The sequence below is a fragment of the Corvus kubaryi genome, unplaced genomic scaffold, assembly GCF_017639235.1.
Source record: "Corvus kubaryi isolate FWS band 111438036 unplaced genomic scaffold, C.kubaryi_AGA036_p1.0 37385, whole genome shotgun sequence".
NCBI classification, from domain to species: domain Eukaryota; kingdom Metazoa; phylum Chordata; class Aves; order Passeriformes; family Corvidae; genus Corvus; species Corvus kubaryi.
In genome coordinates, this window is record NW_024581127.1 from 2,724,006 (window position 1) to 2,747,684 (window position 23,679).

A 23,679-nucleotide genomic window follows, 5' to 3' on the forward strand; every position below is an offset into this window, starting at 1 on the left:
ATAGCTGAAAATTCAGTTACTATTATGAGTTGCCCATATTACAGGAATATGGTAGATTTAAGTATGGATGTTATGGTCCCTTTCAATGTGATATATTTGTCCATTTCACATTTTCTGGGTTTAGCAGAACACTTTTATTTTAGCAATATTTTTTCATTGCTAAGTGAATAGATGATGAAAAAACCACAGAGGAGTAGCATACACTCAAAAAATTTATTTTTGTCTTGCTATTGGACAGCATCTCTTGATGACAAGTTTTTTAGAAATGAACCAGATAAAGATTTTAAAAATATGCAGCATGGTTTGATGTGGAAATGATTCTGAATATTTTTAAAGGAATCCCTTATAAGAGGATGATAATATAAAAAAATAAAAATGCTCTCAAATGTCTTTTCCCATTAGTATGCAAGTAATTGTGTTTTCTTCCTGATTTTTGAGCAGTTCCATTTTTTAGTGATTCTACAGGTGAGGCTCCTTTATTGCTACAAAATTTAACCATGTGTTCATCCCATCGTTCTGTCTTGTTGCAGAGGATCTTGATGATCTCAGAATGGAAGGAGTAACAAGTGTGGTATCTTCTGGGAGCAAATTCAATCAAACTCGAAGTGCTCATATGGCTGAGCCTCAAGCAAAGGTCACATTGAATATATGTGCAAGATGTGCCAGGTAAAATCAAAACAAAACCAGATCATGCTAACTAATGCATTTTTTCCCCAGGTATTTGGCTGTGTATTGTGCTTATGGGCCAGGTGATGACCTCTCCTGTGCTAGAAAAAAAAAATTACTTAGCTACTGACTACCCTATCACCTCTGGCATTTGAATGGTGCAACTTATGTTTATGCTTGATATGTCGCATCAACAATGCATCAAAGAACATAGTCTGAGGCCTTACTTCACAGCTTGAAACTATTTTAAGCCCTTCTGTCTCTGAATTTCATTAGTTATTTGAGCTTCTGTGGTTTTTCAGGGGATGAATCAGGGAATTTAAAGGTTCAAATCCAATTTGAAAAGCACCTGTATAAATGGAGATTTAGTTGCACAGGTGCAGTTCAGGATTTCAAATAGTTGCTTCTTAGTACTTTATAATCTCATCCTGTTTCATCTCTGAGAAATAATTTAATCAGGTTGAACCTCTTTTGGTTTTGACAGCTGGAAATAATTTTTGCATTTACAGTATGAAGGCCAAATAAACAGGTTGGTATTCCTGTAGCTTAGTCAACTCGAGAATGCAACACTAACAGAAACCCCTTAAATTTCCTGGATGAATTCTTCTATGTAGACAAAAGCTCATTTGGAGAAAGGATTTAAGCCTGTTTAAATGACAAAACTAGCCTTCTCACCCTTCTGTTAATGGTTCAGATTAACAAGAACAATACAGAGGCATGCCAATTTTATCTGCCTGCCTTTGCCAATGGCTGCTCTATTGTGTAGTTTGAGAGCGGATTAGCCGCTTGTAAATAAAAAGCAACCTGTGGTGAAATTAAGTCAAAAGTTTGGCCATATGCCACCCTACTTTTTTCTACTTTTTTCCCCCATTTTTCTCATAAATTACTAGTTTTCTAAAGCACTTATGTAGACAGAGGGGCTTCAAGACATTTTCTGATGCTCTGGAAGCATAACTACAGGCATAATGAATCACTCGTGCAATAGCATCTCTTTAGCAGGGTTGTGGAGCCTCAGGGAACTTCGGCTCACAGCACTGTCAGAGTAGCAGTGACTGGATGGCCTTGTAATTCTAGAGTTTTGCTTGTCAGCAGTGTGGCCTTATGCTTTAAGAAAAGAGCAAAAAGAGCAAACAAGCGAGTCATGGGATTCTTCCCAATTCATACAAACAAATTGCTTATGTTGTAAAATGTTTCCAAACAACTACCTACATGAATGTGTGGCACATTTTTTCATCTGCCATCCGTTGTCCATGGATTAACAAGTAGAAAGGTAAGGAATACAGAAACCTTAAATTTTCTAAATGGTCGTTCTGAACTTACATAACATCTTTTATGGATTACTATGGAGGTTAATTAAATTTTGAATTCCCTAAAGTAGCTGCTAACAGCAGGGTGCCGAGATACTATATATTCTCTCAATCCTGCACACCAGGGAACAAACAGCTCAGATCTTGAGCCAAACCTAGCAACCTCGGCTATTGCTATTGTTCTTTAACTGCCTGTAATAAACGATTCTGCCCTCTAAAATATGAGCTGGGAGAGAAAGATCTCACAAAATTCCTTTTGTCACTTCACTTATCAGAGAACGCAAAACAGTGTTTTATTTTGCCTATACACCTTCATTAATTTTCCTACCATGTTTAAGGAAGTTGGTGAAGAACTAGATGATGCCTACCATGACTGATTCTTTTCACTCTAGTTGCAGTTTAGCAGTTTCTTTAAGCTTTGAAGGAATTAAAAAAATACACAATCTCATCAGGAGCAAGGGAAGTCAAAAGAGAAAAATGGGTATTTCTATTGTATTCAGTAGTGAGGAAGCTCATTTTTTCTTCAAGGTGATAAAGTCTACCCATTCTTTTGGAGCATTCCTTCCTTCTTACTGAGGACACCTTTCCTCTCTTCAAGACAGTTATTAGTACAGTTAGCTCTCCCTTCAGTACCTTCACAGGGTTTTTGTTGGGAGCAGCTGAAGTAGTGGGTACAGACAGTGCATAGAACAAGTGGCTTGTAAGACATGAAGACAGTTTTCTTCCTGTTTGGTTTCAAGACCAATTAGATTTTCTGTTAGTCAGTAATATGGCCATTGAAAATACTGCTCTATAAAATTAGTCTGAGTGTTTGGATCATCTCACTGACTCAGTTTCTCAGTGTTGGCATTTGTTTCCATTGTAATGACAAAGGCTAGTATTTGATGTAAGGTCATACAGAACCTAGTAGTGTATTAATTTGTTTTAGAAATTATATTTTTGTGTTTTCATATTCGATTTTCTAAGTAGTATTGTGTGCTGTACAGTGTATATATAAATACTATGTGATTTGATTGTAGACATGTTTGACTACAATTGAAAAAGAAGTCAATATAAGTTGTTATGCATGCTTTTTCTTACAATTAAACAGATATATTTCCTCTTAATGTTACTCATTTTTCAGTTGTACAAAGTGATTTGAAATTAATTGAGCTATTAATGGCAGTAGTGTTCTGTAGATAATAGGGTTTGTCAAGTCAGATTAGCAAATTAGGGTTGCTGAAGGTATTTTGGCTGTCATTAGGAGAAATAACGACTTTTTACTTGAAATTTAATTGGCAAAGTTCCAAATGTTAGAAAACGTGCTTCATGGCTCAGACAAAAAGTTGAATTTTACTCATGCATTTGCATAATTGATTTCTTTCACCTTGCTGTATTTTTTTAAATGCTTTGCTCTGATTACTCTCCAGTCAATTTACCTTCTATGACACCTCCTTCAGACATTCCCCCACTTTCTTGGGTATATTGGAGCTTTTCTGAGAGAGGTTTATTTAAACAATCAAAGGAGTTTTTCAGTACTAGCTTTAATTAATTTGGCTTAATATTTTGTTTCCCACTTGGAAAGGACAAATATTCTTATCAAAGTTCCACCCTACTTTGTCATTAAAATAGTGTGTAAGTTTTGGACACTTCTGCTTCTAGGATTACATTTTCTTGCCATAGATCGTTAGCCTCCTCATTATTTGAGAATTAGAGTGAGCAGGTCTATGGCTATGTGTAGGTTACCTTAGCCTGAGAAGAGTGCTGGTTTCATTTTGTATACCAAATAAAACCACCTGCAGTAGGGTGCAGCTATATGTCTTATATTTCTGTGGCTTCTGGAGCTTCCTACAATGAGAGCACAGTGACTTGTGAGAAGAATGGACTGAACCAATGGTTTACTCCATGCTGAGATACTTGTGATCAGACTTCATTTTGCTCCAGTTTAGCTCCTTCCCTTTGTACCACAAAAAAGGAATGCCAAATGGAAGTGACTATAGTTAGAGATAAAAACCAACTTTGTTACAAGGCCAACTAAATCCAGTTTATATTGTGGAGGAAACCTGCAATGGTGTTGGGGCACTGTATTTGGGAAAATATTCTCACTTGCCCTAAGTCTCTTAGACAAAAGTACAAATTTGTTTGTGAATCATAAGAAATGAGACTCAGAACTGACATAATTGAACTAGAATAAAACTCCCAAACTTGTAAGTTTTTTTAGAAACTGATTTTTAACCTTCAATCATGATAATTTCACCAATCATCTTCAAATAATAAATAGGTAGATAGTTATCACAGACCAGGTCAGTTATTTTTAAAGAAGATAAAGTTCTCCACCCAGACATCTAGGAAATAAAAATGGGGAATTCTTTGAGGCTGTCACACCAAATCAGTTTTTACAGCTTATGATTTAAAAAACTGAAACAATCTTCCCAAAACCACCAGAACCCCAAAAAACCAACACCGCCTGCAAAAAAATTCCCAGAGGGAGATGAGAAATTAAAGGAAGGGTTAATTCTACTGGAGTATAAATTGGTTTGTAGTCTGGCATATAACTGTAAGAAACAGAGAGCTTACTGTTTTCTGTATAGATGTTTCACACACGATGAGCGAAATGCAGATGGATAACAGCTTTAAGAGGTTTTTCAAAAGGGGAAGTAACTCCCAGAACAATGTTATTCCCATAGCTGCTCTTGGACTACAGGGGAAGTTAAGTAGCATATTAAGTCATCTAAATAAAGGGGTGACATCATTCACAAGGTGGAACAAAACAAGGTTTATAGGTACAGAAAAAAGGCTACAAAAAACCCCCACCCTGTATTTAGAAGGTTTGCTTTTTTCTATTTAGCCTGAAAAATTAGCAAGGACACTTCTAGTAAAACAGATCTGTATTTAGATTATTTGAGCAAAATTGTTGTAATAATTCCTTCTTTTTCTAAGGGCACAGTTGGTCTGACTGACTTAAAAAATAGACTGACTCATTCTGTAACATGTTTTTGTGAATCCTTTCTCACATACAGGCAAAACAAATGAATTTCAGGTTTGGCCAATGAATCATAAGACATCCTCACACATTAGCAAAACTTGTATGGGTTAAATAGAGATTTAAATGACAATTTGTGAAAGCCAAACAACACTTCCATATTTCTCATCTGTATTGTTATTTGCACATTGAGCGTTTTGCAAGAATTTAATCAACCATAAGGTAACAGATAATATTAATGTACTATTGAATGAATTACAGGGGGTTTTCTTTTTCTTTTTTCTTTTTTTTAAGGACCACCCATTAGCCTTGTATGCCCACTGCCATGCTCAAAAGTTAAATCTTGTTCTTGTGGAGTCTTGCCAATGCATTCCTGAAAGTAAGAAGCTTTTTGTTTTTAATAGCGCAAGGGCTGCATTCATTCTTTTTAACATCAATAGAATACAAAAAAGGGGTTGCATGTGATTAAAAAAGAAATGGGATTATAGAAAACATACTGTGCCACAAGCTTGAAGGCTTCTGAACAAGAATGTTGGGAAGGAGCACTAGTCGCATACAAATGTGGGTTTGAGATGCAATGTTTTAGTTAATATTTTAAGATTAGCTAAAGCAAAAGGACAGTGTAGTAAGGCCTTTTAACATATTAGAGGAATCAAAAATATAGGTATAAACAAACAAATTACATCTATACATTAAAAAAAAATAAATTAGGCTTTTCTTACTGTCACCATGGGATGTAGAGTACAGTTCAAGTGTAGTAACTTGTATCCTTGAGCTGTTAATGTAGAATTAATGAGGTGCTCTGTGTATGCTGCCATTATAGATATTTTTGGAAAACTTAGTTTGAAGAAAGTACTCAAAAATTCTCATGCCAGTCTGCCTTGCCTGTGAAGCCTTCATTGTTACCCTGCGCATCATCTGTGAGTTTTACTCCTTTAGGATGTCTTGTCCTCCAAACAGTCTTCAAGTTAGCTTGTTTATTTACCAGTTACCTTTTCTTTAACAATTTGGATCTTTTTAAGTCTGGTTTTCTCCAGTAGTCTCCACTATGTCCCTGCATACCTGGGATATAATCATATAAACTGTGTGGTACTATATGAAATTTAAGAATCACATATTAGTTCACTGCCATACACCACTGGACTTTGAGCAGATCTTCATGACACACAGCCCAGGAACCTACAGGGGAGGAGACAGAAGAATTGAAGGAGCCAGCTATAATTTGTCATAAACTTCAGATTAATGGTGGAAACTATGGAACTGTTGTTTGAATTGGCCATCATATATCTCTAGAAAAGAACAGGAATTAATTGGTTGGCTGGGGAACTCTATGGTGTTAATCTAGCTTCAACCATTTTATAATCTTAGAGTTTGTATGGACGTGCTTTATCTCAGTATCACAAAGCTCTAGCAATACTAATGAGACTTGAGGTCATAAAGAAGCATTTGGTGGAAAACTTGATAATGAGCTGTGAAGAAAATAGTCTGAAGCTGGACAAGTGAATCTAGTTTAACTATCAAAAGCAGAAAAGCAGATGTCTGTAAATAGGGAAAAACTGCTGTTAAAAAGCCATTTTACTGTATGCACTGTAATCAGACAACGCTCTTGAAACTTCAGACAACAAAGAGAAAAATTAATGAAATTAATAACCCCTATGAGTAAGATCATAAATACTGATTAAAAACTACATTTAAAAAATGGACAACGATAATGGAGTCCTGGAAGATTTCCTCAAGTAAAGGAAGGAAGCCTGCTGATCTTCCTCAACTTCCACTCTGCACAAGATCCCTTCCTTATTGTCTATGAATAGTCTGCTCTGTTTGTCATTGTGTTCCCTGAACAGAAACCATTTTCATGGCTGACTTGTGTTTTGAAATGAGATGGGTTCTCCTACCTTGTCCAGGCATGTAATCCCAAAATAACTCTAGAACTGGGGATGGAAGGGTGTCAGGGAATGGATACTGCACCATGCAACATCGGGATAGAGGCTGATTAGGTAGGGTGAGAAAGGGGCAACCTCCGGCATCCCCTGTAGATGGCATAGGTCCTGGAAGAAGGAAGGGTGTAACTTTTGTTTCTGGTGCATTTTTTTGGCAGGTGGTCTAGGTTTATGTTCTGCCAGATTAGACTAAGCCATCACAGTAGATGCTTCTGCTCTGTTTTCAGCAGACTGCTGCTGTTCAAGTCAGACTGTAAGATTTCTTTCCCAAACAGAGCCATTCTGGCATCAGTCACCTCAAAGGGAGTAATACCTTGAAAATGCATGCAGGACTAAATGACATTGAAACTCCATGGACTGTTTTCCCCTTATCCTGACCGTATGTAACAGTATGTGCTGCCTGGGTGACATCATAAAAGGCTATGTCTGCATTGAATTCTAGCAGGAAAAGTTCTGCATGTGCAAATATTCCTCAGCTGCTACATGAATTGTCAAAACTGCTCTGTGAAGGAAATCTGCAGATGCTAATTTAAAGGTGGTTCAGGTATGTTTACATGAACTATAATCATCTCTTTAACTGCAGTGTTAAGGGGTGATGGAATTAGGAGAAAACCTGATTACAGTGAATATAAAATAACTGCCTGTTTTTCTTAATAGACTCTAATATTATTATTATTATTAATCAATAATATACAGATGTGTCAGAAAGAATAACCTCTCAAGTTCTCCATATAATCCCTTGCTTGGCTCTGTACACTGTGATGTAATACTGGGGAATGGGCACAGGTAAATGTGTGGTTTTGTACATATATTTGCATAAAAAATAGTCTTTGTATGTCTGCCCAGTAGTGGTAAGGCCAGTGTAGTGACTCAGTTTCTGGCAGAAATTTCTGGTTTGTTAATTTTCCTGAAATCTGGGAACAAATTACTTCAAAGTACCAAGGGAAAAAAACTGTTTCCAAAGTGAAGTGGTTGGTACAGAATGAATGTTGGTGGAAAAATTCTGTGATTAGTGTTCATGTACAGACTTTGAGGAGGTTTATGTCTTCAAATCGTATCAAAACTTTTGATTATATACACATTTTTTTTTTCTTTCCTGTCAGGCATTTCATATTATCTGACTGTGTATTATTTCTAAGTGGCTATTATTATAGTGAAGAAAGTACTAAACATTCCAGATGAATCAGGTCACTATTTTACGTTCTTTTTTCTTTATCTATTTTTTTGTAACCTTAGTTTTATTGGACCCCTTGTTTAAAAGAGTTGAATTTTCCTCATGTATGTTTGTGCCAGCTTCACAGACTTTGTCCTAAACAAAATATTTTATTTGCATATTTTTCCTTTTAATAGTGGCAAACAAGTAAATTAAACTCCATATGGTAGTGCTTTATAAATTTTAAAAATCTCCTTTCACTTTGGAAAATTGAGAACAAACCCCATATTTTTCCTTTGGCTAGTTGGAACTTCTTATAAAGTAGAAAAACAAAAATAATTACAGAGAAAAAAAAGCTATGTTAAAAAAAAGGTATATTTTCATTTCGCTTTTTTGATGAGCTGAGTTTGGGCAGTGTACTAGTTTGAAAACAAACCAGTGGGAGGCACTAAGTCAGAATAACAATTTAATGGAAATTAAAGAAAAGGGGAAAAAAAGGTAAAAGAAAACACTGACAAACTGACAGAGTCAAGGTACAACCTGACACCCTGTTAGGCAGGGTGGTGGTAGCAGTCTGGTAGAATGGTGGCTGCAGTCCTCTGAAGCAGTGATCCTGTAGTAAAACAGTCTGCTCTTCCTCAGGAAGTCCAATGGTGGCTGTGTAGCTCCTGTCCTCTGGAAATCCAGTGGGAAGCCGGTGTCTCTGGTGTTCAGCCTCAGATTATATCCACGATGGGATGCTTGGTTCCTCCCTCTGGGTGGAGCATCTCACAATGGGGTAATGAGTCATGAGGCCAAGTGTTGATTAGGCTCATTAACAGAAGATAGTCCGGAGGGAGTTATCTCTGAGCCAGGCGGCAGGACAATGATGGGCAATTAACAGAAAGATAGTCTGGGGGGAGGAGGCAAGGAAACACTGCCCCACCTGATTTCAACAGCTGATGGGGATGGTAATAGAATACACTGCAACCCAGGACAGGCAGCGATTAATTTGCCCAATTTTGATGCATAAATAACGATGATAATGTGTTCATTGTCTTTGGATTTTCTAAGTGCTAAGTACAGCTAAAATCACTTTATCTTTCCCTTCCTGGAGTGGTGTACCACTTTAGTATCCTATTCTTTCAAAACAAGAGAAAAAACACTGAAGAAGAAAGTCATTCAGAAAATATTTTTACTAGCCTTAGTGGTTATCAGAGACAGAGACCATAAATAAATTTTCAAGATTTGGTAGGCTGACTTGCTAAGTTGTCAGAGTAACACACTGGCTTGCCGTTTCTTTCACTGTCTTCTGTTTCTTTAGAACATCTTACTGTATGCAAAATGGAGAATATCTGTGTGATTTCAAATTACTTTTTGGGTTCATGGATGACCTCTGAAATGCACAAGATAGTATAATTTTAGTCCTAGACCTTAATTAGTTTCATGGCAAACTCACAATGAATGTGTGTTTTGGAAGAATGGCCAAAGTCTCTCTATTTTCAAAATCTTAACAGTGTCTTGGGAAGGGAACAATGTAAGACAGGAGATTTACATGAAGTGATTAGACAGAAATCTTGGAAAGATCAGACTTCTTTCCTCCCTCTTTTTTTTTGCATGAATTTCCCACTTGGTAAATTCAACAAGCAATAATTTCAGTCCTATTGGAAGTTCCACAAAATATTGTGAAAATAAAAATATCATCTGTTATCAAAAATTATGTAAGCTGTGAAGTGACCAGTGTTTTCAGATGATGTATTTCCCTCTGTGTTAGATTTAACAGCTATTTTATTTCCTTATAGTCTGCACATATGGGGTAGACTTGTTGTTTTTGACCTAAATAGCTGTCAATCAGCATAAAAATAATGGAAGACTTCCATTTGTTTGGAGAAAGAGAAGTGTTTACATGTTAGTGAAAATAGGCTTAGACTTGAAACTTGAGCACTAGGTACATAAAATTTGCATGTGAATTACATCTTATACATACATCTTCTCATGATAAGTCTGGTTTTGGAGATGTGGCAGTGCACCAGTTTTATCTGGAGATAGCCCTGCTGTAACTTAACTGACAGGGTATTAATATCTGGTTTTGGTTATGCAGGAAGAGTGCAGCATAAGATGCTGTGAATTGATGAGGTGTCACTAGAATATCTTTTGTAAGAACTATTGTTCAACAGTACCTAAGGGGTTTTTTTTATTTCAGGCTGGCTGTTGAAAGAGAGAACTGGTTTGAGCAGGTTGGTGCACTTGTGAACATTTAAAAGTGCCATGGAGAAATTCTAACAGCAGATATAAAGGATTTTTTAGATCTTTTGAATGTATTAGTCTTGATTAGTAAAAACGAAAGCAGTAAGAGCATATTTGAATATGAAATTAATATTATTTTGCTGCTCCTGAAAATTATTCTGCTGTCTCTCAATTTAGTGGAGGGAAGCATCCTCTTCATTCCGTCCTTCATTTGTAGGTCTTGTCAAGACATCTCTTTCTCTTTTCCTCTACAAAACCCATTTAACCCCCTCAATAATTTAAAGAGACAAGTGCTTTACCAAGCTTTTCTCCCTTCTTTTCCTTTGCTCTCTTTGATGTGTGCTTTGCAAGCTAATTCTCTATGGCAATGTTTATAGATTCTTTCTGTTTTGTGCAACACTGTGATGTGTATTTGCCACAGCAGTTTCTTCTGGGTGAAAAAGATATAGGAAGGAAGCCAGGAGATCGTGAGCTTGGGGAAGCCTGTTGGTCATAATTTGAGGCTCTGGATAGCGGTTTAATATAGCTCTTAAAGACACAAATGCACACTCACACACAAAACTCTTTCATAAGTCCTAGAAAAAATGGTTCACAGGAGAAGAAAGAGTGTTAAGTCTGAAAAGACTGACAAAGACTGTAATTTTTCTCCTGTGAGATAATGGTTTGAAGCCAGCAGCAGATAAAAGATTGCCATAAGAATGGCTTAATTCCCCATCTTGTAAAAGGATTAGATAATTCAGTCTCTTTATGGATTCCTTACTCTGGGAAATATATTTCCACTTTTGGTTCTCCTCAGAAATAGCTGCAGAGTGTACTTATTTAAAGGCACAAAGACCTGCATTCAGACATTTTGAAAAGGCAAACAGCACACAAAAAAGATTATTTTGTAGGCTGTGTCAATGTGTAAGTTTTGCTCAGCAAGTGCATATTCTAGTATTACCAGCTGAAAACATTATGCTGTGCATTATCTATTGGTGACATGGAAACTCTCCACAAAAATCTCCAAGAGTGACTGCAAAATAGTGTGTTTAATTTGCAGAAGGAGAATGGATGTCAACCAAAATCCATTTTTAGCTACTGGTTTAGGAATTTTCAAGTAATTTGCTGTGTTCTAGTGTGTAAGCACTGAGAAATAGTGTCCTTAAGGAAGTGAGTCCAAAAGCAAGAAACAGAGTGTGGTTTGAATGGTATTGGTGAAAATGAAGTTATTTTAGATTAACTTTGTCTTAGATCAGGGTTAAATTCAAATAATACAAATGCTTTATATCTCGCATGAATAGAATTGCAGGTAGTAACAACATACTCCTGCCTGATAGCCTTGCATCACCCCTTTAAAGTGGATTTAAAGGAATTATAAATCTGTGTTGGGAAGCATGCTGATTGTGTCATTAAGCTTATATTCCTACGTTTTATTCAGAAATTGTATTAAATATCTGTATTTATTAATGTAGTCTTATAGTGTACTTTTGGAAATGTCTGCCTTCCTAGATAATGTTCTGCAGGATAATCCAATAGTCCTCATGCTTCATTTCTCTTCAATGCAGATGCTTCCTGTGTTTTAGTGTATGGAGAAAACAGAAACTATGACACTGATTTCTTAATATAACCAGGTGGCATGCTGCAGAGCTTTTCTATTGTTGCTTCAGAGGTGGCAGCCACTCTCACTGCTCACCAAATTCACAATCCTCTGTTAGAGGATCCTCCTCCGATAGAGCTAAGACATTTTTCTTCTAGAGTTCATTGATCTAAAAGTCATATAAACTTCTTTTAAAATCTGATCTTCATTAGGAAGGTAGTGTGTGTAGCTAAGGCTGATGAATTTTTCCAGATAAAGAGTACTTTTGCCAGTATATTTTTTAATAATATTTATTTCATATAATTTTATCATTATATTAACCAGTACAGTTTGTACTGGAAAACTGGCATCTTTTTGTCTCTGTACTTGTGAATACACTAGGAGTTTTTCTGGCACAGTTTTAATATTTTTATATTTGTAAAAGACATTAGTACGACAAATGGAATAAGTAAAAAATTCCTGGCTTTATATTTAGGTGCTGAAAAAGCGTTGGATTTTACAGCAGTACAAAGGAGTGCAGAACTTGTGGAGTCAGTAAGTCAAGGTGCATGAGATCAGAATTTGGATCAGTATGTTTGGGAACAAAGAATGAAGTAAACTCACCATATTATAGGCAAGTCAGGACAGATGATTATGAAGCTTGAAATACTCTTACTGGTGTTGGGGTTGCTAGGGAAAGGTGCAAGAAAACATTCAATGTAACCTAAAAGCGTGTGGGGCCTTTCAGGTCTTTTGTTGTCTGATCTCTGTTGCTATAACTTCCCTGGAGTTATGTATTTGTCCTAGGGAAATTATAACTCAGTATTACAGTGCTATCAGAGAGAGATGTAAGACGTAGATGTGAAGTTTTAAATTACAGAAAGGAAGAAAATTATTTGAAAGCAGAAAAAAAAAGGAAGTACAATAAGTCAAATTTATCCTTCTTCTCATCTCTGACTAAAATTCCCTTTGGCTGCCAAAGGAACATCACCATGTTGTGTGTATAATAAGTTTCTTTTGTTAATAAGTTCATGATACTCATTAATCTTACAAAATCTATATTAGAGGTTTTGATCCAAATTAATAACTGCTTCATGAAGAAACTAACTATAAATCATGGAAGTATTTGTTAGGATTTTTTCAAGAGAATAGGTAACCTACTTTGAAGTAATTTAAGGAAAATAAGTGATTCAACAAGTCAAAATCTCCTTAAGCAAGATTCTAATACAAACATGATACTACTTCTGTGTTTCAGAGAACTTTGTTGCTGTGGCCTTAAAAATATACACCTGTTCTGGCTGATCATGAAAACAACTTTACTGCTCTTTTTGCCGAAAGATTTAAGGATTCTTTACCAAAATTTCCCCTACTTCTCACCATATTCAGCTAAAAGAAGTCAGCTGAGTCTTTAGCAATGCAGATCAAGAATTTTCCAATTAAATACGTGTTTTCAGGAATAATGTTTCACAGAAACCAAAATGTTTTTCAGTGTTTATTCAGATTCAACAAAATTTAGCTGACACAGGGCAGAGCAGAGAGAATGGCTGGAGCTGCAGTGCTCAGACTTGTAATTTCCCCCCTCCTCCTTGGAGAGTGCCCTTTACTGTCCTGGAGCCTGGAGGAATTTTTCTTCACTACTAAAAAGTCAGCAGAAGGATTTGTATTTTCTTGAAATAACAGGTTTTCAGGATTTCTTCTCAAGTTGAGTTTGAGTTTCTGTTGGTGTTCGCCTCTAGAATTTGAGCACAGTTATCCAGCTCTGGTTTGCTATGTTTAAAATTAAAATTAAGTCCTTAGTTGTGCACCAGAACTTGAAGGCCAGCCACATGCACAGTAAGTATATAACTCTCGCCTGTAGTTGTTTATTTGGGATTAAAGAAGATTTTGTCTAAAAATGATAACCCTTCTTCTGGTTCATTTTAGGAAGGAATAGAATGGGATTTTGATTATTTAAGTGACATTTCTGGAAGACTAGGTCAAAATAGCATTAACCTAAATATAATCTAAATTTCTCTGTCTGTAAGTGACAATCACCCTCTGAATTTTATTTGGCTCTATAAGTACAACCTGTATTATACACTAGTACAAGACAATTAATAATGCACATACTTTGGATCAGTAGTCTATACAAAGAACAAATACTAGAGAGCATATATCTCACTATGAGATATCCAAAGCATTTCCATTGCTTGAATTTCAGAATACTTTATGCCTTCTCCTTAGGCTCTGATGTTAGAAAGTACCTAGGCTTGTAATTAAGTGTTTATAATTATTTTTATTAATCCCATATAGTCCTTGGAAGTATTACGTGAACTGTATTGGGGTTTTTTAAATTGTAGTATTCTGCTATAACATCAAATTTACTTTAGTTTCTCTAACTACTGATTTTAAGAATGTCATAGAACAACAGTGTTGACAGAGAGGACAATAATTGTGTATATCTACATTTAGTGCACAGGAGGAGTTCCCAGGTAGGAATTTGTCCTGCATCCAACCTTGATAGGTTGGAGAGATGGGCAGAGAAGAACCATCTGAAATTCAACACAGGCAAACGCAGAGTCCTGCACCTGGGAAGGAATAACCCCCCTGCACCAGCACAGGCTGGGGGCTGACCTGCTGGAAAGCAGCTGTGCAGAGAAGGACCTGGGGGTTTTGGTGGACAAGCCTGTCCATGAGCCAGCAGTGTGTTCTGGTGGTCAAGTAGGCCAGTGGCGTCCTGGGGTGGATTAGGAAGAGCCCTGCCAGTGGGTTGAAGGAGGTGATTCTAACCCTACTCAGTCCTGATGAAGCCACATCTGGAGTGCTGTGTCCAGTTCTGGGCTCCTCAGGACAAGAGAGACTGGAGGTCCTGGAGCTGGTCCAGTGGAGGGCTACAAAAATGGTTAAGGGACTGTAATATCTCTCTAACAAGGAAAGGCTGAGGGAGCTGGGCCTGTTCATCCTTGAGAAGAGTGAGAGGGGGCCTCATCCACGTACACAAGTGCTGAAGGAAGGGTTTCAAGAGGCTGGATCCAGCCTCTTCTGGGTGATGCCAAGTAATGGAACAAGGGGCAATAGACAGAAACTGATGCACAGGAAGTTCCACCTGACATGAGAAAGAACTTCTTTACTGTGCAGGTGACTGTGCACTGGAAGAGGTTTCCCAGAGAGATTGTGGAGTCTCTCTCACTGGAAATATTCAAGAACCATCTGGACACAACCCTGTGCTATGTGCTCTGGGATGACCCTGCTCAAGCAGGGAGGTTGGACCAGATGGCCCACTGTGGTCCTTTCCAGCCTGACCCATTCTGTGAATCTGTGAATCATATTTTCTAAATCATACCGGCAGTAGGACTGTGATTCCCACACCCACAAGCTTGTTTGTAGTGATAAACCCTGTATAATGCTTCTGCACTGGATCTGTAGAATTTATTCAGAATATCTTTGGTCCTGAAGTCCTTGACAGTTTTCTTGGAAGAAGCGCTACAGAATGCATTTTGGGGTCAAAGAAAATTGAAATGTTTACCTGTAGGCTGTTTGCTTTTGTAGCTCTTGCAGCTCCAACATGCAGCTGGTTAATATAACTTAAACAATGTCCTCTGAGAGATCACACTAGAAACAGATATGGGAAAAAATTTTGGCTATCAGGTATAAAATTTAGACATTTAGACAATTTAGACATCAGCTATAAAAATTAGACATTAAAATAATTAATAGCTGAAATAATATTTTGGTTAAAAACTGAAGTAGTCCATCAAGTGTTAGTAAGATAGTAGTTTTTAGGTAACTCTTCTAAACCTATGTGTCTTTCTAAACTATACTTCTTTCTGCTTAAGACTTTTTAAGTGTTTTTCACTGTGGAGATGTCTTATGAATAATATTACTTTTGAAGAAGAAATTGTAATAGTCCAAGTAACAGAATTATTTTGGCACGAAATAGCGTTTGTGACTTGTTGCTTGAGTTTCATGAGAATCTATTCTAATATTAATCTATATGTAAGAAATACATGAATAAGTTTGAAAACTGGATGTGAAAATAAGGTCCGGATATGTCAAACATCCTATTAATCCATCCACCCAGTACCCCAGCCATTTCTTCCTACAAAGCAAAATCATATGAAATGGATTTTCTGATTAGATACATTGAAAAGAATTTTTTTTGTGTGTTCTTCATGCGGCAACAGACCACTTAAATATATCTAAATTCTAGAATAAGATGAGAATAATTTCAGTTACTCATGTCTGGTTTGGATTTATTGAAGCTCAGAATGGGAACATGTTATAAAATCTTGAAAATTCTGATGGGATAAAATAAGCAGCTCCTAGAGATTGTTCTTGTATGACTATAATGTAAGCAGAAAAGGTTGGAGTAATTTTCCTTTTAGTTAAATATAAATGAACTACCAACATGGCTGGAGAGAAGAGTATCTCACTTCTGGTTCCTGCAATTTTGTGCATATCCTTGTAAGATTGAATATGTGGTTGCAGTAAACATGCATATGTATGTAATGAAGGAGGATGGGTTTTATTCCAGAAGAAAATGATGTGATTTTTGAGATCTTCCTTTTTTTGCACAGTTTTTTCATTTGCAATTTGTTTTCTCCTATTTGAATATCTTTAGAATAATGGTACAAAATTATTTGCTTCTGTTTTACAAGCTAGGTTTTTAAAGAATTGGCAATTAGAGCATTAGAAGCCAGGTACAGAACTATAAAGGATACCTAGAAGTAATTTTCAAAATTAGGTTTACAGCTTCTAGTTTTACATTTTGTTGTCTTGAGGAGTTTTGTGTTCTTCTATGGAACTGCTTCCTTAGGTAAGAAACACTATGAATTTACATTGAGCTTTCCATCAAAAAGAAATCATTCTAGGAGCAATAAAAGGAGATCAAGTAATTGGGGGAGGAGGGTGCTGAGAAAACAGTTTTGAGGTGTACAAACAAATAGATGACTTAAGATCCATGTCTATTAGATAACTGTGGGAGTCATAAAATGTGAAATTTAGGTAGGGCAGATAAGGGGGTTGTACTTGGTTTCAAAGGTTAATTTCAAGCTTAGTGTAAAACAGCTGCAGAGGGTAAGAATACAGAGTGAAAAGAAACATTTTTTCTTCCAAGAGATAAGTTATTTCTTTCCCCAAGGTTTTACTTCAATGCATTTTTATGATTCCTGGGCTTTGCAAAATTGAATTGCATTTTTCTTATTCTTTTCATGTCTGAATAAATCCAAAGTAAGATAACCTTTATGTAAATGGCAGTTATATTGCATTTAGAGCTACAAAGCATTTCTTCAGAGCCGAATTTGTACTCAGGATTCATAAGAGCCTGGAGAAGGATGGTGGGACTCCTGGGATGCTCATTTGAAAGAACAGATACAAGCATTATTTGTATAAATTGCTGTCAAGGCGTTGCAGTCAGCTGGTGCAGTGGGAAAGCCTGAAGACAAAGTCTGCCATCATTACTGTATTTTCCTTTTAACAAGTAACGAAGGAGGAGGAAGTACTCTTGCATATGTTTCCTTGTGGTGGGTTTGCTTTGGCTAAGGGCCGGTTCCCTACGCAGCCAGTAGGGTGACAGGAGAAAATCGGAAGTAAAAGCTTGTGGGTTAAGATGAAGACAGTGAAATTGTTTACCAGTTACTGTATTGGGCAAAGCAGACTTGACTTGGGGAAAATGAGTTTAATTTATTGCAAATTAAAATAGGTTTAAGTAATGAGTAAAACGAAAAGACAGACATTAAAACCACATTTTTCCTTCTTCCTTTCGTGGGCCCAACTTCACTCCTTCACTTCAGACTCCTCTGTGCACCCCCTGAGTGGTGCAGGGGAGACAGGGAATGGGGCGTTGTGGCCAGTCCATTACAACTCCTCTCCGCCCTTCCTTCCTCACCACACTTTTCACCTGCTCCAGTGTGGGTTCTCCATTGGCTACAGTCCATCCTGGACATACTCACCTGCCCTGGTGTTGGTCCTCCATGGGCTGCATGGGATATTGGCTCTGGCATTTCATCGTGGGCTGTAGGGAAGTAGGGGAGTATATGCCCAGAGTGTGGCGCACCTCCTCCTTCGACCTTGGTGTGTCCTCTGCTGTTTCCCAGTCTTTCTGTTCTGTTCCCTGTGGGGCATTGTGGCTGGCTCTTCCTTAACTGTGTTTCCTTCAAGGTGCCACCATTTTGACTGAAGAGCTCATTTTGACTGAAGAGCTCAGCCATGCCCTGCCATGGTTCTTTTTGGAGCCAGATGAAACCACCTGTGTCTGGCTCAGGGCAGCCCCAGCCACTCCTCACCAAGGCCACCCCACTGCCAACACATTGGCATGGACATCCAGTACAGTCCTATTCAATTAAAATATTTTTGAAGGTGGTGAAGCAAGCTTGCAGTTTCACATGCACACCAAATGCCAACTTTTAAAAAATATGACAAGTATGCATAAGCTAGGATTCAGTTGGCTGTTCCTTGGAGGCTAGTTTTGGTTACTGGACAAGTCAGGGAAGTTATGACTGAACCACGGGTGTGGGCTTTTGAGCAAAGCTGCTCTTTTAATTAGGTCAATGTTGTGAGCAGGGTATGTAGTCAGGGATAATGTTCTTCTGTGTCTTATCCATGAAATATGATTGCAAATGTTTTCATTGCATTTTTCCACAATTTAGATTGCAAGGGGATAATTTGGCAGAAAGGCCAGAAGATGTCTCCATGGTATCTCAGACATCTGAGCCAGCAGTGTCAGACTCTGATGGTAAGTTATATAAATATTTGCTGCTCATAAAAAACCCCAAACATCAACATTTTGAGTTTGAGAGTGGGGGTTATGTCTGTAAAAGATTAAACACTTCCAGGAGAGTGTTCCTGGGCATTTGAACTCAATAATTTACACTTCAAATCTGTTCAAAGAGCTGCTAACATGTTTTTTGTCAGAGCCATTAACACTCCAGAACAATTCCTAGGCATATATTGAAAAGCGCATTGGGCCAGAATTTGTTCTTAGTAGAGACATTTTATGTTAGCACACTAACATTTAAAACAGCTCAATAGCATAGGCATGGGCTGTTCATTGCTGGTTGGCTTTTATGCCAAAGAATGGTCTTTGAAATATTTAATTTATTACTACACATGCACCCAGATGATTCAAACAATTTACAGGAAAAATATAGAGTTTATAAAATGACTCTGGAAAACACTTTTTCTCCTCATATAAACATGTTCATATGTTGGATTAATCTGCAGTCAGGACACTCAGACTTATTTCAATTTCTTCTCAGGTTTTTGAACAGAGTAACACCTGAAATGTTGAAAAAGGCACTTCATAAGGGATATTTTTCCAGAGAATGCCCAGCTTTCCTATGAAAGATGAAGTTGATGAAGGCTAACTTTATCTTAGCTGCCACTGTAGTGGAGAGAGAAAGAAATAGAGGTTTTGACAGAGAATCTGCAAAGATAAATCTTTCAGTCCATTCCCTTACTGTTGGGCAGAACCTGTCGAGTCTGCAAATTGTATGTTTTGATTTGCAGTATAGTCTTCAGCAGCTATGGACCAGTCAGCTATGGTGATCAATTAACACAAAAAAGTCAGAATTAACTTTCTTTTAGATTATTCTACTCTCTGTCTACTAACTAATTATTATATGTGCTATTACGTATCACAGCAACCTGAACTTTCACTCATTTCTCTTGCCTCATTTGTAAACCAACCATTAGTAACTAATATGTCTTTAAAGATAAATTTTTCAAGCTGGTTTTGTGAGAATGCATGGTTTCGGGCAGTCAAGACATTGGCTTTTCCTTTTACCTGCCATTGATCACTTAATTGAACAATGTAATAGGGGATTAAGAATCTCACAACATGATGTCGTTGCGATCTTCATGAAGATTGTCAGGAAGAGATGCTCAGACTGGTGACTTCAATCAAGCCCTTTGAAAGGAACACAAAATTCTATTGTTGTGAGAATGATTCCCAGAAAGGGAGGTGGTGGCTTGCTTGTGATAGGTAAGGGAATATGCAAGCACAAGATTATTGCAGCAAAAGCAAATAGATGGGTAAAACAGACGTGTGGGGAAAAGTTCTACAGTTCACAGAATAGTTTTTGAGCAGATCTCATTCTTCCACTTTCTTTCTTTCTTGTGTACCTTTGTTCTTGAAGTGAAAATCTGCCCATTTTGCCATGCCATCTTCTGAAACTGCAGGCTTCAATTAAATAGTTAGGTTTTGCTAAGTGGCAGAGACATCAGGATTAAAGAAGGTGAAACTATCCAAAAGTACTGTGTGCTGTGTAATATTGGAGCTGAATCTTTCATGGTCAGAGGGTATGGAGCACAAAAGTGCTGTAGCTGTTCTACCTTCGGCCACTTCCTATGCATCTGAATACTCTGCAGTCAATATGGGTACACAGCAGATGGAAAACACTTTCTTTGGAAAAACACTACATTCAGTGAGATACAGGGAGTATAAGTTAGATGGGTAGGTGGGGCAATGACATCCATGTTGTTATAAACACATTGATCTCATGTCTGTGAATATACATGGACCTGTTACTCGTATAGCAAGAAAATAGCAAGGCCTCTTGGGCAGAAAGACTGAGGTCAATAGTAAGGAAATGCCAAATTTCTGTCAGGAGGTGCCCTCAGAAATGCTCAGTGTTTCAAAACATATGGTTGGGGCTTTTTTTCCTAAAAGGTTGGCTAGTGCTACATTTTGATTTGAAGAAAAACACAGCTGGATTTCACAAATAAGTGCAGACTATAAACAGACACAGAACTCAGGCAACTGCCCATTCTATCAACCTTTCCTATAAATGCAGCACATTATTTGCTCTCTGTCCATCTGATACTTATTTCCAATAAATGTTATGTATGAGAGCATGATAAAAGAAACTCATAAAGATATTGTTAAAAAACCCTAGGCATTGTTGTACTGAATTTTTAGTTATGTCCTCTTACAGATTTTTTATATCATGAAATAGTGGCTAGCAGGCTTCACTTACCAGGTTTATTTGCATTTATTTTCTGCTGTTACTTCTCAGTACCAGTGACCTTACTGAGGGAAAACTGTGCATTGGGAAGTGCTGATGTAAACCATTCATTCAAGAATAAGCAAGCAAGATGCTGATGCACAGCAAAGTTGAGAGTAACTTTCTTCAGATAATGATCTGTTGCTGTTGTTAGATCTGGAACATCTCTCCTGTGGATTTCAGATGAACTAAGCTCAGAAGTAATTGGCAGAACATCTGATCTAAGAGCCCTTATAAATAAGCCTCATTTTAAGAAATTCCACTTAATAAAGTCAATGTGGTAGCTTATGTGAAAAGATCATGTGCAGCATCAGACACTTTACTGACTACACTGGCAATCTGGATCTGGTTCTAATTAACCACTACACTGATTTTCCTCTAGTATAATCCTACTACTGAATTGGACAGGCTTGTGTTTGATCTAAGTGGTAAAAATGAAAGGTAGGAATCAGGTCTCAAGATTGAATAACCCAAGACTCTTTAAAGCTGCAGTTTCTTTTCACTGTCCTAAACTATACCTCTCAGAAATGTTTCTCTTTTCCATCAGACCACTTCACAGGAAAGAACTAAGGGAAGAATTTAATAGGTTCTTGATTTTGATTGGAAGCAGCAGCATTGATGACTGCACAGCAAACTTCCCCTGTAGATGCCAAGCCTGTCTGGTTTGTCTCTTGGATCAGTTCTCCACTGAGCCTTGCTCTTGTTCTGTAAAGGTTGATGGGGAGAATGGCTGCGGCTTCGAAAGATACACACTATGACAGAATTGATCCAGAAAAATCTACATCTGTCAGCCCCCAATGTGTTTTTCAGGTTGGGGGGATTTTAGAAGCAATCTACTTATGTGGGTTTTTTTTCGGGGGGGTGGGGGGGGCATTAGATACTTAGAAATAGTATCACTAAAGGATAATTACTCATTTACTCCCAATTTCCTATAAGTACCATACAACCTTGTTTCACTTGTTTCATTCTCTTCTGAAATGTACCTTACCCTTTGAGTGAAGCCATGATATAAGGCAGGAAAAGAAGACATTATTGGAAATAAAGCTTTTGCAGTCTATGCATTCTTGTAGAAGGAAGTTTAAAATGCAGTAACTTATTAGGGAGTAATCTCTTAATATAGGATAAATGAAAAGTGTAACACTTCTAAACCACTCCTCAATTAGTCTGAGAAAAGCTGCTTGTTATGTGAGTTTCTTTGCAGTGTATTATGCAACTCCACATATTTCTGAGGTGTGGGCAAAGACTTGTTTCTTTTGTGACTCTTCTGGAATAATATAATTGGACTAAAAATTATAGATTCTATGCCACTGTGTAAATGTGGTACTTCCTATTTAATTGTGCTATTACATCTACAGATGTAAAGGTTATATTGTGATATATAATACTTAGTTTGCTAAATAAATTTTACTAGAGCAAATGCCACATCAGTAGTTCATTCCCTATCAAACAGAACTCACTGGTTCTTTTTATTTGCAGTTAGCTAGTAGAAACGAGAAAAAACTAAATGTATAGTTTCTACATAGTTGAGTGTTTTGGTTCTGGTTTGTTTGTTTGTTTGTTTGTTTATTTTTTGTTTGGGGTTTTTTTTGCCTTTAAAGTGTCAATATAGTAGAAAGTTCAAAAGAGGCATTAGGATGTAGGGGAAAAGTTTGAAATTGGGGATGTTCAATAAAAATATGAACGTATGAAACATATAATGTTGTTCTAGGTGGAACTGCATGATCAAGGTAAAAAATTAAGGATGTAAATATGTGGGAATTAGTATTGAGAACAAGATAAGGCAATGGCAAAAGTGCGGGATCTCTGAATTCCCACACAATTCCCTGACCATCACTTTGTGTCATCATCACCCCTTCCTTCTCCACTTACATTTGTGTTTGTAGTGAATTGGTAGCCACCATTGCCACACTTCAGTATAGTTCTGCTTTCATAGTAAATATAGTCTGAGATGTTTAACAAATTGCGTTCTGGAAACATAAGGACCTCCCTGCTAAGTGTCTGAGTAACAGCAGAACGTAGGGAAGATCAGGACATCTTGTTTTGTTAGGCTGCTGATGCAGCACCTAAGTGCATTAGCAGAGTGTTAGGCAAAGGGTGAAACTGCATAGAATGTTACTTGGAAATTCTTTCTCTGACATGGGTGCATAAAATCTGTTTTAAGTTATTACACATGCATCAAAGAGGCATCCTCACAAAATTCTGTCGCTTTACAAATCTGGCAATATGGGCAAAAATTATACTTGCAAACTTTTAAATGTTGTCTAAATTGACCAAATCCTTTTGCTTCAAGGATTTTAACTGAATTAATTTGATATAATTTTATTCATTTTATTAAAGCTGGAGGTACACTACTCACTTGTGTAAAGGGTAAACTATTTTAAATAGTAAAGGTAATAAAGAACCTACAAGATACCTTGGCAGCGGAGGGAAGCTTACTTATCACTCTAGTCATGTTAGAGACACTGTTCCATGTTGCATTAAGCTTATAAATTAAAATCAGACATAAAATCAGATTTAAATTATAATCCATTGAAGTGTAACTGAAAAGTAGTACATTTACAGTAGCCATATTCACCTTCCCAGCAGTAAATTTTTAGCCATTAAATTTTCAAAATGACTAATGCTTACTTAATTAGAGTGATTTACCTTTCTCTTGTACCTCTTTGGAACAGCTCAAGTACCTGGGGTTGAAACACTCACAGAAGATATTGATGAATTTCAGAGTGCCTCTCAAGTGGCAGCATCTGTAAGTACCTTCCCTTACGGCTAATCCTGTAATTTTTAAAAGTAGTTTCATAAAAAATAGATTGTGCATAAAGATAAAAGTTGTGTTTACCAGCACTGTCATCTTAGAGAGAAGAAAACTAAATTTACATAATACCTATAATA

At 37.1% G+C, this 23,679-nt stretch overlaps 1 protein-coding gene across 5 annotated transcripts in view; it reads left to right on the plus strand.

Moving 5' to 3' along the window:
• CUNH8orf34 (chromosome unknown C8orf34 homolog) overlaps positions 1-23,679 on the plus strand; it is a 161,377-nt gene that overhangs the window by 101,231 nt on the left and 36,467 nt on the right. For all 5 annotated transcript variants that reach the window (XM_042036250.1, XM_042036252.1, XM_042036248.1 and 2 more), the window contains 3 exons: positions 531-666; positions 18,436-18,521; positions 23,463-23,536. In XM_042036250.1, the coding sequence (XP_041892184.1) occupies positions 531-666; positions 18,436-18,521; positions 23,463-23,536 (296 nt within the window). The remainder of the gene's footprint in view (positions 1-530; positions 667-18,435; positions 18,522-23,462; positions 23,537-23,679) is intronic.